This window comes from Rhinopithecus roxellana, chromosome 15 (genome assembly GCF_007565055.1).
Source record: "Rhinopithecus roxellana isolate Shanxi Qingling chromosome 15, ASM756505v1, whole genome shotgun sequence".
Classification (NCBI taxonomy): Eukaryota; Metazoa; Chordata; class Mammalia; order Primates; family Cercopithecidae; genus Rhinopithecus; species Rhinopithecus roxellana.
The window spans coordinates 18,638,830-18,654,565 of NC_044563.1; the positions used below are offsets into that span (position 1 = coordinate 18,638,830).

Consider the following 15,736-nt stretch of genomic DNA (forward strand, 5'->3'; position numbering starts at 1 on the left):
TCTTTTAGTAAGTTAAGGAAAATACAAGTTAAGATGATTTCCCCATTTTTCAACATTTAATTTTTCTCATTTTATTATCTATATAGAATTGGGAGTTTACTATAAGGGTAGAAACTTGGAATTAAGTCCTTTGTTAAAAAAAGAAATTCCTTATTTAATTTTATCTTTTATTTTATTTTTATTTTGTGAGATGGAGTCTCACTCTGTTGCCCGGGCTGGAGTACAGTGGCACAATCTCAGCTCACTGTAACTTCCACCTCCCGGGTTCAAGCAATTATCCTGCCTCAGCCTCCCGAGTAGCTGGGATTATAGGTGCACACCACCACACCCAGAGACGGGGTTTTACCATGTTGGCCAGGCTGGTCTTGAACTCCTGACCTCAGGTGATCTAACCACCCTGGACTCTTAAAGTCTGGGATTATAGGCATGAGCCACTATGCCTGGCCTCAAATGTTTTAAGTATCTAGAAGCAAAGGTTTGGGGTCTTCACAAGAGAATTCTAGTCATATGGGGCCTAAATACCTTTCTGCAGAGAAAAAAGAAAAAAAATAACTAGAATGTAATGTGAGGTAAGCCCAGGGAGTACATTTTCCCCAAGGATGAAACAAAGATTCACTGTCCTTATTTTCTTTCTTTTTTTTTTTGTTGAGATGGAGTCTCACTCTGTCCCCCAGGCTGGAGTGCAGTGGCGTGATCTTGGCTCACTGCAAGCTCCGCTTCCTGGGTTCACGCCATTCTCCGCCTCAGCCTCCAGAGTAGCTGGGACTACAGGCGCCCGCCACCATGCCCGGCTAATTTTTTTGTATTTTTAGTAGAAACGGGGTTTCACTGTGTTAGCCAGGATGGTCTCGATCTCCTGACCTCGTGTTCTGCCCGCCTCGGCCTCCCAAAGTGCTGGGATTACAGGTGTGAGCCACTGGACCCAGCCCACTGTCCTTATTTTCAGGAAATGTTTCCCACTCATACAAAAATTACATACTAATCAATATTTACTCACGCGAAAAATCCTAGAATGCCCTCTTCCCGATAGATGGTTACTATGGAATCACAAAGTCCACTATGTACACAAGAAGAAAAGATAAAATATATTAAGATTATTTTGGAGCTATAAACAAAATAATTTCAATTATCACATTGGACAAGGTCAAATCTACAAACTCCTTCCCTCACACTTTTCTAGCACTCTCTCACTCTGCAAAGATAGCTAAATTTGGAGATAGGAGTGAAGATACTAACTACCTAGGTGTATAGTCATATGGAGTCAGGGGCTCTGCAACTTACTCTGAAATCCTAGGTAGGCTACTAAACCTGCCTGGGCGTATTTTCTCCTATTTTATTGTTTTTTGTGCAGATCAAATGACATCAGATACAAATTTGTTCTACAAACTGTAAGGTATCATAAAAATATAAAGTAGTATTATCCTAGTACTTTGGCTTCAAAAGATCTCCTTGAGTATGTGAAAACAAAAACACTTACCAGTACTTGGATTCTCTGCCAATGAACTGTACCATAGATCTCAGAGTGATCACTGTGGAACATAGAGAAAAGATGTTTACAACTATGTTAAGGCCAGGTGCGGTGGCTCACGCCTGTAATCCCAGCACTTTGGGAGGCCGAGGCGGGTGGATCACCAGAGGTCAGGAGTTCAAGACCAGCCTGACCAATATGATGAAATCCCACCACTACCAAAAATACAAAAATTATCCAGGCGTGGTGGCATGCGCCTGTAATCCCAGCTCCTCAGGAGGCTGAGACAGGAGTATTGCTTGAACCCGAAAGGCTGAGGTTTCAGTGAGCCGAGATTGCACCATTGCACTCCAGCCTGGGCAACAAGAGCAAAACTCTTGTCTCAAAACAAACAACAAAAACAACAACAACAACAAAAAACTATGTTAAGATAGATTTTGATCGCCCTGGAAAAAAAAGATTTTCCACCTAAAGACATTTTGCTATCTGGATAAATTTGATAAAAGCCAAAACAAGCAAGCAAACAAAAACATGCAGGCAAGGCATTTTAGTCAACCGCCACATCAACCTATCTAAGTGGTCAGGAGAGATCAGGTTATAAAAGAAAGGTCAGTTGTCAACTGCAAACATACCATGGAAGGGATGTGTGATGAGGGTAGCAGCAGAACGAGCGATCATCTCTCGAGTTGTCTAGAAACAATCAACACACACTTCTGAAATCTAAATAAATGACACTCAAATGCCTGTGAGAAGGAATGTGGGTGGATATCGTGGTATAGGATAAGAAAGTGAATGACACAGCCCTCCTGTTCTGGCTGGAGTCAAGAAGAGTTTGAGGCCGGGCGCGGTGGCTGAAGCCTGTAATCCCAGCACTTTGGGAGGCCGAGACAGGCGGATCACGAGGTCAGGAGATCGAGACCATCCTGGCTAACACGGTGAAACCTCGTCTCTACTAAAAAAAAAATACAAAAAACTAGCCGGGCAAGGTGGTGGGCACCTGTAGTCCCAGCTACTCAGGAGGCTGAGGCAGGAGAATGGCATGAACCCGGGAGGTGGAGCTTGCAGTGAGCTGAGATCCGGCCACTGCACTCCAGCCTGGGCGACAGAGCGAGACTCCACCTCAAAAAAAAAAAGGAGAAGAGTTTGAATGGGATGAGAAAGATCTCATTCACTTTTATCATACTTTTCACTCATGGATTTCAATGTTCGATTATAGTTACTTCTCAAAATTTCTCTGCAAAGCAGGCTTCTGTTGTTTTCTCAATTTCACAGGTATGAGAAAAAATAAAGAAACAGGAAAGGTCACCAACAGACAGTCATTAAACTGAAAAAAAAATATGAGGCCTTTGTTGAGATTATTAAGTTGCTCTCTTTATTGGTAAGTGATTTTGGAGAGTCCAATATCATTCTAGACAAATGGCAGGCTCCACTTAGTCTCTACCCATATTTTTGGGCGAAGAGAACAACTTAGTTTTGTGACTACAACCCAGTAATTGTGCAGTATCTTAGAGCTGCTGTGTTCTTCCTAGTTGATCTTTCTACTCTAGGACTCTATCAGGAGGTAATAAAGAAAATTAAATTATAATATTTGCATTTAGGTTCTGGGATTGTAAATGTAGCAGGTCTACCATTGGCTTTTGCTTTTTTTTTTTGAGACGGAGTTTCGCTCTGTTGCCCAGGCTGGAGTGCAGTGGTGCGAACTCAGCTCACTGCAAGCTCTGCCTCCCAGGTTCATACCATTTTCCTGCCTCAGCCTCTCGAGGAGCTGGGACTACAGGCACCCGCCATCATGCCTGGCTAATTTTCTTTTTTTTTTTTGTATTTTTTAGTAGAGACAGGGTTTCATCATGTTAGCCAGGATGGTGTCCATCTGCTGACCTCATGATCCGCCCACCTCGGCCTCCCAAAGTGCTGGGATTACAGGTGTGAGCCACCGCGCCCGGCTGGCGTTTGCATTTAAACAGTATCTTTATAGTCACTGAGTTTTCTTTTTTCTTTTTTTTGAGACGGAGTCTTGCTTTGCCACCCAGGGTGGAGTGCAGTGCTGCGATCTCAGCTCACTGCAACCTCCACCTCCCAGGTTCAAGCGATTCTCCTGCATCAGCTTCCTGAGTAGCTGGATTTACAGGCACCCACCACCATGCCCGGCTAATTTTTTTTGTATTTTTAGTAGAGACGGGGTTTCGTCATGTTGGCCGGGCTGGCTAGTCAGGATGGTCTCGACCTCCTGACCTCATGATCCGCCTGCCTTGGCCTCCTAAAGTTCTGGGATTATAGGTGTGAGCCACCACACCCGGCCTAGTCACTGAGTTTTAAGACAGCCTTCACCCCTTCCCCAAGGGCATAAGATCCTATGGGACAGGATGGGCAAACTAAGAAAAATACTAATTGCATAGTAATACATTTATCCCTGCTTTTAAGCAAACTAATTTCATGAAAATTTACAGAAAATAGAGCTAATTTATCTGGTTTCCAGACCTTTAGTAATGTTTGTTTTGGAATACATATATATATATATATAGAGAGAGAGAGAGAGAAAGAGAGAGAGAGAGAGAGAGAGAGATGGAGTCTCACTCTCATTGCCCTGGCTGGAGTGCAATGGCGCAATCTTGGCACACCACGACCTCCGCCTCCCAGGTTCAAGCGATTCTCCTGCCTCAGTCTCCCGAGTAGTTGGGATTACAGACATGCGCCACCTTGCCCAGCTAATTTTTGTATTTTTAGTAGAGACGGGGTTTCTCCATGTTGGTCAGGCTGGTCTCGAACTCCTGACCTCAGGTGATCCGCCCGCCTCGGCCTCTCAAAGTGCTGGGATTACAGGCGTGAGTCACTGCGCCCAACCCTTGGAATATGTATTTTAGACGGCTGCATTTCCTGGATAAAATTGTGACTTCATTAATGACAATTAAGACAATGTGAAGACTTAAGAAATAAGAGAATAGTTCTGAAAGCCAGGCACAGAAAAACCTATAGCAGAAGATGGGGGTGGGAAATGGGTGAAGAGGAACATTTCAGAGTCAGAAAATGTCAAAAGAGCATTTCTGCATAGATACTATCCAACATACAAAGGGCCTGGCCGCTATTTTAATACTTTTTTCTAATGACAGAGTCTTGCTCTGTCACACAGGCTGGAGTGTGGTGGCACAATCATAGCTCACTGCAGCCTCAACTTCCTGGGCTCACGTAATCCTCTCACCGCAGCCTCTCAAGTACCTGGGACTACAGATATGCGCCACCACACACCTAGTTTTCTATTTTTTGTAGAGACGAGGTCTCACTATGTTGCATAAGTTGGTCTCTAACTCCTGGGTCAAGTGATCTTCCTGCCTTGGCCTCCCAAAGTGCTGGGATTACAGGCGTGAGCCACCACACCTGGCCTATTTTAACACTTTTATTCCTGAGGTTTTCAACACTATTAGAAGACTTTCAGTATTTTAAAGATGGAATGTGTGGGCAAAATGTGTTTTCTTGAAATACATCTATTCTGAACAGCAAGCACTGATCCTCTCTCTTTTTAATGTTATACATGTAGTAAAGCCCAAATTAATTTGAAGGTTTAATTTCATTTGGGAACAGACATGAACACACAGGCCTGATGATTCTGATTCCATAGTTGCAACACCACAGTTTGATCTGGGCAAACAGCACAGGATGTAATTCATCTCTTACCTCCTTGATAACGCGGTCAAAGGAAGATGAGACTTCTTTCTGTACATTTCCAGGTCCTAACTCCTGGAAATCAAAATCAAAGAAAATAGAGATCTTGATGGTTTCTTTTTTTTTTTTTTTTTGAGACGGAGTCTCGCTCTGTCACCCAGGCTGGAGTGCAGTTGCACAATCTCGGCTCACTGCAAAGCTCGACCTCTGGTTACAAGTGCTTCTCCCGCCTCAGCCTCCCAAGTAGCTGGGATTACAGTTGCTCACCACCATGCCCCACTAATTTTTGTATTTTTAGTAGAGAGGGGGTTTCAACATGTTAGCCAGGATGGTCTCGATCTCCTAACCTTGTGATCCCCGCCTGCCTCGGCCTCCCAAAGTGCTGGGATTACAGGCGTGAGCCACCACGCCCGGCCGATCTTGATGGTTTTCATTTCTTTTGAGATAGGGTCTTGCTCTGTCACTCAGGCTGAGTGCAGTGATATAATCATGGATCACTGCAGTCTTGACCTCCTGTGCTCAAGTGATCCTCCCACCTCAACCTCCCAAGTAGCTGAGACTACAGAGGTGTGTGCCACCAGGCCCCGCTAATCTCTGATTTTCTGTAGAGAAGGGGTCTTACTATATTGCCCAGGCTGGTCTCAAACTCTTAGATGCAAGTGATCCTCCCACTTTGGCCTCTAAAACTGCTGGGATTACAGGCATGAGCCACCATGCCCAGCCATCCTGATGGTTTCAAACAGAACTGTCCAAACTGGTGGCCACCCCATAGGACAACACTCACTGAGATGAATAGGAGACTGACTACTTGGCTTTTCCCCAAAAGAGGCCCTAAAAGCAGTAATAACTTGCAAGGGAAAGGCCCTCATGCTTAGAAATCAGCTCCAACATACCTCACCCTTGTCACTCTCCTGGTAATGCTATAGAAAAAAAGAAAAAGGATGATTAGGGTTATTACAGTGTCATGTGAGAGAAGACATAAAATGAAAACTCTACTGACAGAAAGTAAATTAGCTGAAGTTTTTTTTGAAGTTTTTCTGTTTTTTTTTTCAGCTGCAAGTCTTTAGTTAACTTCTACTCCCCATTAACCAACTGGAAATATGGATCTCCAAGATAAACTTGTTGCTAAGTTTAACATATTGGTCAGTTGGAAGAAAAGCAAATGGTCATGAAAACTCTTCTTTCAAAAAAGAAAAGGGGAGGTGGCTCATGCCTGTAATCCCAGCACTTTAGGAGGCCACGGTGGGCAGATCACCTGAGGTCACGAGTTCAAGACTAGCCTGGCCAACATGGTGAAACCCCATCTCTACTAAAAATACAAAAATCAGCAGAGCATTGGGGTGCACGCCTGTAATCCCAGCTATTAGGGAGGGTGGCGCAAGAGGATCACTTGAACCCAGGAGGTGGAGGTTGCAGGGAGCCAAGATCACGCCACTGCACTCCAACCGGGGTGACAAAGCAAGAGTCCGTCTCAAAAAAAAAAAAAAGAAAAAAAAAAAAAGAAAAGGGAAGGCCAGGTACAGTGGCTCATGCCTGTAATCTCAGCACTTTGGGAGGCCGAGGCAGGTGGATCACTTGAGGTTAGGAATTCGAGACCAGCCTGGCCTACATAGTGAAACTTCATCTCTACTAAAATACAAAAATTAGCTGGGCTTGGTGGTGGGCGCCTGTATTCCCAGCTACTTGAGAAGCTGAGACAGAAGAATTGCTTGAACCCAGGAGGTAAAGACTGCAGTGAGTTGAGATCATACCACTGTACTCCAGCCTGGGCAACAGAGCAAGACTCCATCTCAGAAAAAAAGAAAAGGGGCTGGGCGTGGTGCCTCATGCCTGTAATCCCAGCACTTTGCGTGGCTGAGGCAGGCGGATCACCTGAGGTCAGGAGTTTGAGAACAGCCTGGCTGATGTGGTGAAACCCCATCTCTACTAAAAATACAAAAATTAGCCAGGCTTGGTGGCGGGCGCCTGTAATCCCAGTTACTTGGGAAGTTGAGACAAGAGAGAGAACTGCTTGAACCCGGGAGGTAAAGACTGCAGTGAGCTGAGATCACACCACTGCACTCCAGCCTGGGCAACAGAGCAAGACTCCATCTCAGAAAAAAAGAAAAGGGGCCGGGCGTGGTGGCTCACACCTGTAATCCCAGCACTTTGTGTGGCTGAGGCAGGTGGATCACCTGAGGTCAGGAGTTTGAGAACAGCCTGGCTGACGTGGCGAAACCCCATCTCTACTAAAAATACAAAAATTAGCCAGGCATGGTGGCGGGTGCCTGTAATCCCAGCTATGTGGAAGGCTGAGGCAGGAGAATTGCTTGAACCCGGGAGGTGGAGGCTGCAGTGAGCTGAGACCATGCCATTGCACTCCAGCCTGGGCAACAAGAGTGAAACTCTGTCTCAAAAAACAAAAACAAAAAAAACAAAAAACAAAACAAAACAAAACAAAACAAAAAGGGAACATGCTCAGTGGCTCACGCCTGTAATCCCAACACTTTGGAAGGCTGAAAAGGGAGGACTGCTTGAGCCCAGGAATTCAAGACCAGACTGGGCAACACAGTGAGACTTTGTCTCTAAAAAACAAAAATAATAAATTTAAAGAAATAATTACAAAATAAGAACAACAAAAAAGAAAACTCAAGAACTTTCAGATTTTTTTTTTAGATGGAGTTTCACTCTTGTTGCCCAGGTGGAGTGCTATGGTGCAATCTCGGCTCACTGTTGGAGTGCAATGGTTAGATCTCAGCTCACTGCAACCTCCACCTCCCAGGTCCAAGTGATTCTCCTGCTTCAGCCTCCTGAGTAGCTGGGATTACAGGCGCCCACCACCACGCCTGGCTGATTTGTGTATTTTTAGTAGAGACAGTGTTTCACCATGTTGGCTAGGCTGGTCTCGAACTGCTGACCTCAGCTGATCCACCTGCCTTGGCCTCCCAAAGTGCTGGGATTACAGGCATGAGCCACTGCGCCTGGCCAAGAACTTTCAGTTTTTTTTTGTTTTGTTTGTTTTTTGTTTTTTTTTTGAGGCAGAGTCTCACTCTGTCACTGGGGCTGGAGTGTAGTGGCCGGATCTCAGCTCACTGCAAGCTCCGCCTCCCGGGTTTACGCCATTCTCCTGCCTCAGCCTCCTGAGTAGCTGGGACTACAGGCGCCCGCCACTTTGCCCAGCTAGTTTTTGTATTTTTAGTAGAGACAGGGTTTCACCGTGTTATCCAGGATGGTCTCGATCTCCTGAACTCGTGATCCGCCCGTCTCGGCCTCCCAAAGTGCTGGGATTACAGGTTTGAGCCACCGCGCCCGGCCAGAACTTTTAGTTTTAACAGAAAATAAGTTAGTAAAAACAAAGTCCAGGGTTCCCACTTTTCTCATGGAAAGGGCAGGACCAATACCAAATTAGGGCAAGACTCTTTTCTTCCCTGCATAAAAGGACAGAGAATTGGTGTTAAGTCTGAAGAGCTGAAATCGCCTCACTTTTTCCTTTGTATCTGACAGTTTCTAAAATGAGAGATTTTTTTTTTCTCTTCTAGAGAAGAGATCATGAATACTGCCAGAGCCCAGAGAAAAATTCCTGCAAGAGGAATTTTTTGTGGCGTATTTTGGAAACCAAATGTGAGCTAGGTGAAAATAAAATTATCAATTGAGAGCTCCTTCTTGTGTAACCACCAGTTTTATTGTTTTCTTATTTTTTAACATCAGTTTTATTATTTTCTAGCCATATCAGATTTTAAAAAGACAACATTTTCTCTTGTAAAAAGAATTGTGTTTTAAAAAAATCACGGGCAGGCCGGGCGTGGTGGCTCAAGCCTGTAATCCCAGCACTTTGGGAGGCCGAGACGGGCGGATCACGAGGTCAGGAGATCGAGACCATCCTGGCTAACACGGTGAAACCCCGTCTCTACTAAAAAATACAAAAAACTAGCCGGGTGAGGAGGCAGGCGCCTGTAGTCCCAGCTGCTCGGGAGGCTGAGGCAGAAGAATGGCGTGAACCCGGGAGGCAGAGCTTGCAGTGAGCTGAGATCCGGCCACTGCACTCCAGCCTGGGCGACAGAGCAAGACTCCGTCTCAAAAAAAAAAAAAAAAAAATCACGGGCAATAGAACAAATGTGAAGATAAAGCAAAGTAATGTATTTTGGCCAAATTCCAGGTCCTTGGCTAGAATTAATTCTAATAGCTTCAGGTCTCTAAAAACTTTCACTTGTTTCTATACTTTGTTTTTTACTCCATTGATACAATTATCTAACCTGGTTTCTACATTTCCTAAATTTCATTTTAATTCTTGCTCAGATATACAAAATCATTTCTTGTAAAGGTTAATAATTTTCTCAGCCCTGTATACATCCTTCTTCTTGACTGTACAAGCAGCTTTGGATGCTAAGTGTAGTACCAACCCTGTAATATTTCACTGGACTACATTTGGAACATATTCAGGGTACCTGGTTACATCAAGTTTATTTTACTTTCCAGTTACATAAAATAACTTAAGTCTCAAGCAGTACTTTCTCTTTTTCTCTAAGTCTATACATAGACTAGATGACAACTGCCTTTCCATATGTAAATTTCATGGAAGTAACAGCAACAATTTCACTGAGTCCAGAGTGTGGCTGGAAAAGAAAGACCAGTAATCAACCCACCAAAGACATGGGCCCACTAAGACTCCAACACTCTGACCCACGAGCCACCTGAAATGATGCTTCCAGATTCAGTCCACAGGTCTGACAACAGTAAGTATGTTAAGAATAACAGGCTGGACGTGGTGGCTCATGCCTGTAATATTAGCACTTTGGGAGGCAGACATATAAAGTTTCAGGCAAGGCTGGGTGCAATGGCTCATGCCTGTAATCCCAGCACTTTGGGAGGTCGAGGTGGGCAAATCATGAGGTCAAGAGATCGAGACCAGCCTGGCCAACACGGTGAAACTCCGTCTCTATTAAAAATACAAAAATTAGGCTGGGCGCGGTGGCTCAAGCCTGTAATCCCAGTACTTTGGGAGGCCGAGACGGGCGGATCATGAGGTCAGGATATCGAGACCATCCTGGCTAACCCGGTGAAACCCCGTCTCTACTAAAAAATACAAAAAAAACTAGCTGGGAGTGGTGGCGGGCGCCTGTAGTCCCAGCTACTAGGGAGGCTGAGGCAGGAGAATGGCGTAAACCCGGGAGGCAGAGCTTGCAGTGAGCCAAGATCCAGCCACTGCACTCCAGCCTGGGCGACAGAGCAAGACTCCATCTCAAAAAAAAAAAAAAAAAAAAAAAAAATTAGCTGAGTGCAGTGGCAGACACCTGTAGTCCCAGCTATTCAGAGGCTGAGACAGGATAATCACTCGAATCTGGGAGGCGGAGGCTGCAGTGAGCCGAGATTGCACCACTGCATTCCAGCCTGGCATCAGAGCAAGACTATCTCAAAAAAAAAAAAAAAAAAAAAAAAAAAAGGCCAGCTTGATCAACATAGCAGCCCCTGACTCCATTAAAAAAACAAGAACAAAAAAGAATAGCAAGATGACTGAAGGGTTAGTCAGCTTCCATGTGAGGTACTGGCTGAAAAACCTCTTTAATTCACACTTCTTTAATTCAAATCGATGAAGTCTGAAGAAATATTTGTCAAATCCAAGCCAATCAGGTCATGAAATTGTTTTAACAAAATCATGATTTGCTCATCAGGTGTTAAACTATTAGAACTGGCCAGGTGTGGTGGCTCAAGCCTGTAATCCCAGCACTTTGGGAGGCCAAGGTGGGTGGGTCATAAGGTCAGGAAATCGAGACCATCCTGGCTAACACGGTGAAACCCCGTCTCTACCAAAAATACAAAAAATTAGCCAGGCGTGGTGGCACGTGCCTGTAGTCCCAGCTACTCGGGAGACTGAGGCAGGAGAATGGCATGAACCTGGGAGGCGGAGCTTGCAGTGATCTGAGATCGCGCCACTGCACTCCAGTCTGGGTGACAGAGCAAGACTACGTCTCAAAAAAAAAAAAAAAAAAAAAAAACACACACCAAAAAACAAACCAAAAAACCCTTCATTTTAAAGGAATTCCCGTTGCTTCCCAGGAAAGAAGATATATACATATATATATTTTTTTGAGACGGAGTTTCGCTCTTGTTGCCCAGGTTGGAGTACAGCAGTACGATCTCTGCTCACTACCATCTCCACCTCCCGGGTTCAAGCGATTCTCCTGCCTCAGCCTCCCGAGTAGCTGGGATTACAGGCGCTCGCCATCACGCCCGGCTAATTTTGTATTTTTAGTGGAGACAGGGTTTCTCCATGTTGGTCAGGCTGGTCTTGAACTCTTGACCTCAGGTGATCTGCCTTCCTCGGCCTCCCAAAGTGCTGGGATTCCAGGCGTGAGTCACCGCGCCCAGCCGAAAGAAGGTATTTTAAGAAAATATTTTTCAAGAGGAAGAAAGGACAGGGTTATAAATGTATCTTTTAAATTGCTCTTGATATTTAGAATAAACTGTTGCATAACAGGTAAGCAAAATCTATGGGAAGATTGATTTAATTTTCCTCTTACCTGTAAAACTTTACCATGGACCACAGTTCCAAGGACTCCCGAACACAGTCTTGGAGTTAAGCCTGTGAACAACCCACGCCTCCCATCGATACTGGCAATGTGCTGAGCTAGGAACACAAGTCAGAGATGTAGTCAAGTTCTGGTCAAGAGAAACGGATATACTACAATTTGAAAGAAACAAGCTTTCTATATATTTTCTTTCAGTAACAACTCCTGCCTATCACAGTCCTCAATGTCATCCAAACCCAAACAAAGACACTTACCATAACTAAAGAGACCAGGAAGCTGACACACTTGCCGCCCAAAAATATTTCGTCCTATTGTCGGAGGAAGAGGCTCGTAACCCACCTTTAAAAACAATGGAATATATCAATATTAAAGCAGTATTTCCAGAAATGTCTTGCTTGCAAGGTCTTGAATAAAGAACAAAATTTTGCTTATTTTTAAACACAAGTAAAAACGCAGCATATGATTTCCACGGCAATGATGAAGCATCATTCTTGTAGGTTTTTCTTTTGTTGGTAATACTGAGTTCAATAAACTCCAAGTTTCGTTTTGGTTCAAATTCTATGACGTATACCATGTAGCTGAAATAGGCTAATATCAAACTGAAAAAGAAGGGAACTTTTGTGTTAGGAAAGCTACAGTTTACTAAGGGTGCTCAAAAATACCTTCTAAATAAAATTTAAGGCATATTTTATATTTGAACAAAATGAGAAGACATCCATCATGCCAGCATCAGCTGCATACTTGGCAACCTAGGCAAAACACTCAAAAGGCAAATGCAGATATAGCTGGATAATTCACTTAGGAAAGAATTACAAGCTAACTTCATGTTAGAAGAACAGGCTGTCGGTCAGGTGCAGTGGCTCATGCCTGTAATCCCAGCACTTTGGGAGGCCGAGGGGGACGGATCACATGAGGTCAGGAGTTCGAGATCAGCCTGGCCAACATGGTGAAACCCTGTCTCTACTAAAAATAAAAAATCAGCCGGGCATAGTGGCGGGCACCTGTAATCTCAGCTACTTGGGAGGCTGAGGCAGGAGAATCACTTGAACCCGGGAGGCATAGGTTGCAGTGAGCTGAGATTGTGCCACTGCACTCCAGCCCAGGCCGACAACAGCGAGACTCTGTCTCAAAAACAAACAAACAAAAAAAGGTTGTCATTAACAGCTAATGAAGGCCATTTTATATAGTTAATGATTACCACGGTCTTTGTACCATATACTCAGGATTTTTAACACTACAGATACTCGAGAGAATGAATGCTGTAGGACATAGTTTTGATTATTGTTGTGACTCTTAATCTGTCCTATTAAGTAACTCCTGGGCTGGCGTGGTAGCTCACGCATGTAATCCCAGCACTTTGGGGGGCCAAGGTGGGCGGATCACCCGAGGTCAGAAGTTCAAGACCAGTCTGGTCAACATGGTGAAACCCCGTCTCTACTAAAAATACAAAAATTAGCCAGGTGTGGTGGCGGGCACCTGTAATCCCAGCTACCCAGGAGGCTAAGGCCGGAGAGTCGCTTGAACCTGGGAGGCGGAGGTTGCAGTGAGCTGAGATTGTGCCATTGCATGCCAGTCTAGGTGACAAGAGCAAAACTCCGTATCAAAAATAAACAAACAAATAAATAACTCCTGTCTGAGGTCCCCGAATAGTGCTACCAAGTAACCATTTTCATTTTTATTTAGTTACTTTTTATTTTTTGGAGACAGAATTTTGCTCTTGTCACCCAGGCTGGAGTGCAGTGGCATGATCTAGGTCACCACCTCCCAGGTTCAAGCGATTATCATACCTCAGCCTCCTGAGTAGCTGGGATTACAGGCACCCACCACCACACCCAGCTAAGTTTTGTATTTTCAGTAGAGAAGGGGTTGTGCTTTGTTGGCCAGGCTAGTCTTGAACTCCTGACCTCAGGTGAACCGCCTGTTTCAGGCTCCCAAGGTGTTGGGATTTATAGGCGTGAGCCACCGTGCCCGGCCCAAGTAACTATTTTTAAAACTGAGCATTTGGGAATTTCACCAAAACTCCTGGGCTACTTGGCAACACATAGATGTTGTGAAATCAGAATTAAGGATATTCAAAGTTTTTGGGGCAAAAGCTCTGAACATCACTAGAAAACCCCATCTCCCAGAGAAGTACTGAGTAGTGGGTTCTTTTTTGTTTTGTTTCTCTGAGGCTGAGTCTTGCTCTGTCGCCCAGGCCGGAGTACAATGGCGCGATCTTGGCTCACTGTAACCTCCACCTCCCGGGTTCAAGCGATTCTCCTGCCTCAGCTTCCCGAGTAGCTGGAATTACATGCACGCACCACCGCACCTGGATATATTTTGTATTTTTAGTAGAGACAGGGTTTCACCATGTCGGTTAGGCTGGTCTCGAACATCGACCTCGTGATCTGCCTGCCTCGGCCTCCCAAAGTGCTGGGATTACAGACATGAGCCAACGCGCCCAGGCCCAAGGGTTCTTACTAGGTATACTGCAACATGCTGTCATCTCAAATGCTATCTAGCCCCAAATGTGCCAATTCTGTTTTAGATGTTACAGTACATTCTAATCAGTCTTTGTTCTAGGTGCAAATCATTTATTTGCAATAGCCTTTAACGTACGGAATCTGAATTCACACAGGTCTACGCAGCAAGAAATAATCTGGATTCCCAACAACTCAAGAATAAGAAATGTGGCCCTCTCTAGTGCCTTGCCTAATTTTTACAGAAAAGTAGACGGCAAGACAGGGGTTCTAAAAACTGTTCCAATCCTAGGCACAGTGCATGAGGGAATTATGTCAATTCTCAGTAAAAGCATATAAAAAAGAATGACCTGCCCGTTACAGGGATATTCAGGAAAGGAACTGGAAACACTAAGTCTATCACTTACTTGGCCTACCTGCATGTGAATATAAAATACCATGTAATAATTATTTGACAGTAGATTAGAAACTAACTCCCATGTTTAAACTCGCTAAAACTCCGCTTCACTAATTTCCAGCTCTGACCAATGTGATTTTCATTGTCAGGAGCCACATGGGCTGCTGCTGGAAAGCGCTCAATGCATCCTTCCGAAATCTGACAGAGCAACCCCTTCATTAACAATTCTGAATGAGCTCCTTGTGTTTCTCTGGGTATCTGGTGCGAAAACCTGGGAACAGAAAAGCAGTAGTAACAGTAGCATAAAAAGAAAAAAAAAAAAAGGGATAAAAAATAAAATGTTGGTTCCCACCTAACTTCACATTTGTCTTCAACTGAGTATTTCGTGTCTTGCGTCTGAGATTTTGGGGGGAGGAGCGGTGAATGTGAATTTCGGAGGGGCGAGAGGGAGGGTTCGGAAGCCCTTGGTGGCGACCGGCCAGGATCCACCTCAGGGAAGAAGAACCAAAGTTCAGAGGATCCGCCGGGCAGGGCAGGGCAGGGCAGGGTGGCGGTTGGCTAAGGGAGGAGTGGGCCTCAACGCTGGGCTGCGGGGCGAGGGCTCAGGCCCCCAAGAGGGGCCGCGGGACTGAGGAAGCTGTCCCTGCAGGGAGGGAAAGGGCAGCGGAGGAGCAGCAGCATCTCGGGAGAATGAAGGGCCCGCAAGGCTGAGCCTATCCTCAGGCGCCCTGAGCAGCAGCGACCGAACGGGGCGCCAGGAGGGGTAGGGAGCGGCGACGCCTCATACCTGGATGAGCACTTTCACGTACATAAACGGCTGGGACAGGATGGTGAGACCGGAGCCCAGGAGCACCTGACTGGCCGCGTCCGCCATGATGGCACCCGCGGACGGACAGACAGACTGAGCCACCAAGCGACCCGGTGAGCCGGTCCTGGGTCACGTGCCAGGGCCGCCGGTTTCACTGGCCCGCCCGCGGCGCGCGCGCACGCACACACCAGCGCGCGCCTCTCCGCCCAGTCCCCGCCCTCCTCCCGCCCGGAGAAACGGCAGGCGCTCGCGAGGGGGCGCTGGGGTCGGGGCGGGGCTTACGGTACAGAGGCGCATGCGTTCTGCCGGGAGCTCGTTCTCCGGGAATGAGGGTTTCTCTCGCACATGCGCGTTCAGGCCGCAAGTGTCCGGAAACAGAAGAAAGGGAGTGGCAGTGGGGGAGTGTGACCCTGACGGCAAAGGCAAGGTCAGAGGACTGAA

At 45.7% G+C, this 15,736-nt stretch overlaps 1 protein-coding gene across 2 annotated transcripts in view; it reads right to left on the reverse strand.

Moving 5' to 3' along the window:
* MTCH2 (mitochondrial carrier 2) overlaps positions 1-15,521 on the reverse strand; it is a 28,261-nt gene extending 12,740 nt beyond the window's left edge. The window contains exons 1-8 of one of the 2 annotated variants that reach the window (XM_030917840.1): positions 15,275-15,521; positions 11,886-11,970; positions 11,623-11,729; positions 6,019-6,045; positions 5,138-5,200; positions 2,101-2,158; positions 1,478-1,529; positions 998-1,057 (exon numbers count right to left, since the gene is read on the reverse strand). In XM_030917840.1, the coding sequence (XP_030773700.1) occupies positions 998-1,057; positions 1,478-1,529; positions 2,101-2,158; positions 5,138-5,200; positions 6,019-6,045; positions 11,623-11,729; positions 11,886-11,970; positions 15,275-15,361 (539 nt within the window). In that variant the 5' untranslated portion in view covers positions 15,362-15,521. The remainder of the gene's footprint in view (positions 1-997; positions 1,058-1,477; positions 1,530-2,100; positions 2,159-5,137; positions 5,201-6,018; positions 6,046-11,622; positions 11,730-11,885; positions 11,971-15,274) is intronic. The other variant, XM_030917841.1, reaches the window with a different exon arrangement.
* Positions 15,522-15,736: the final 215 nt, after the last annotated feature.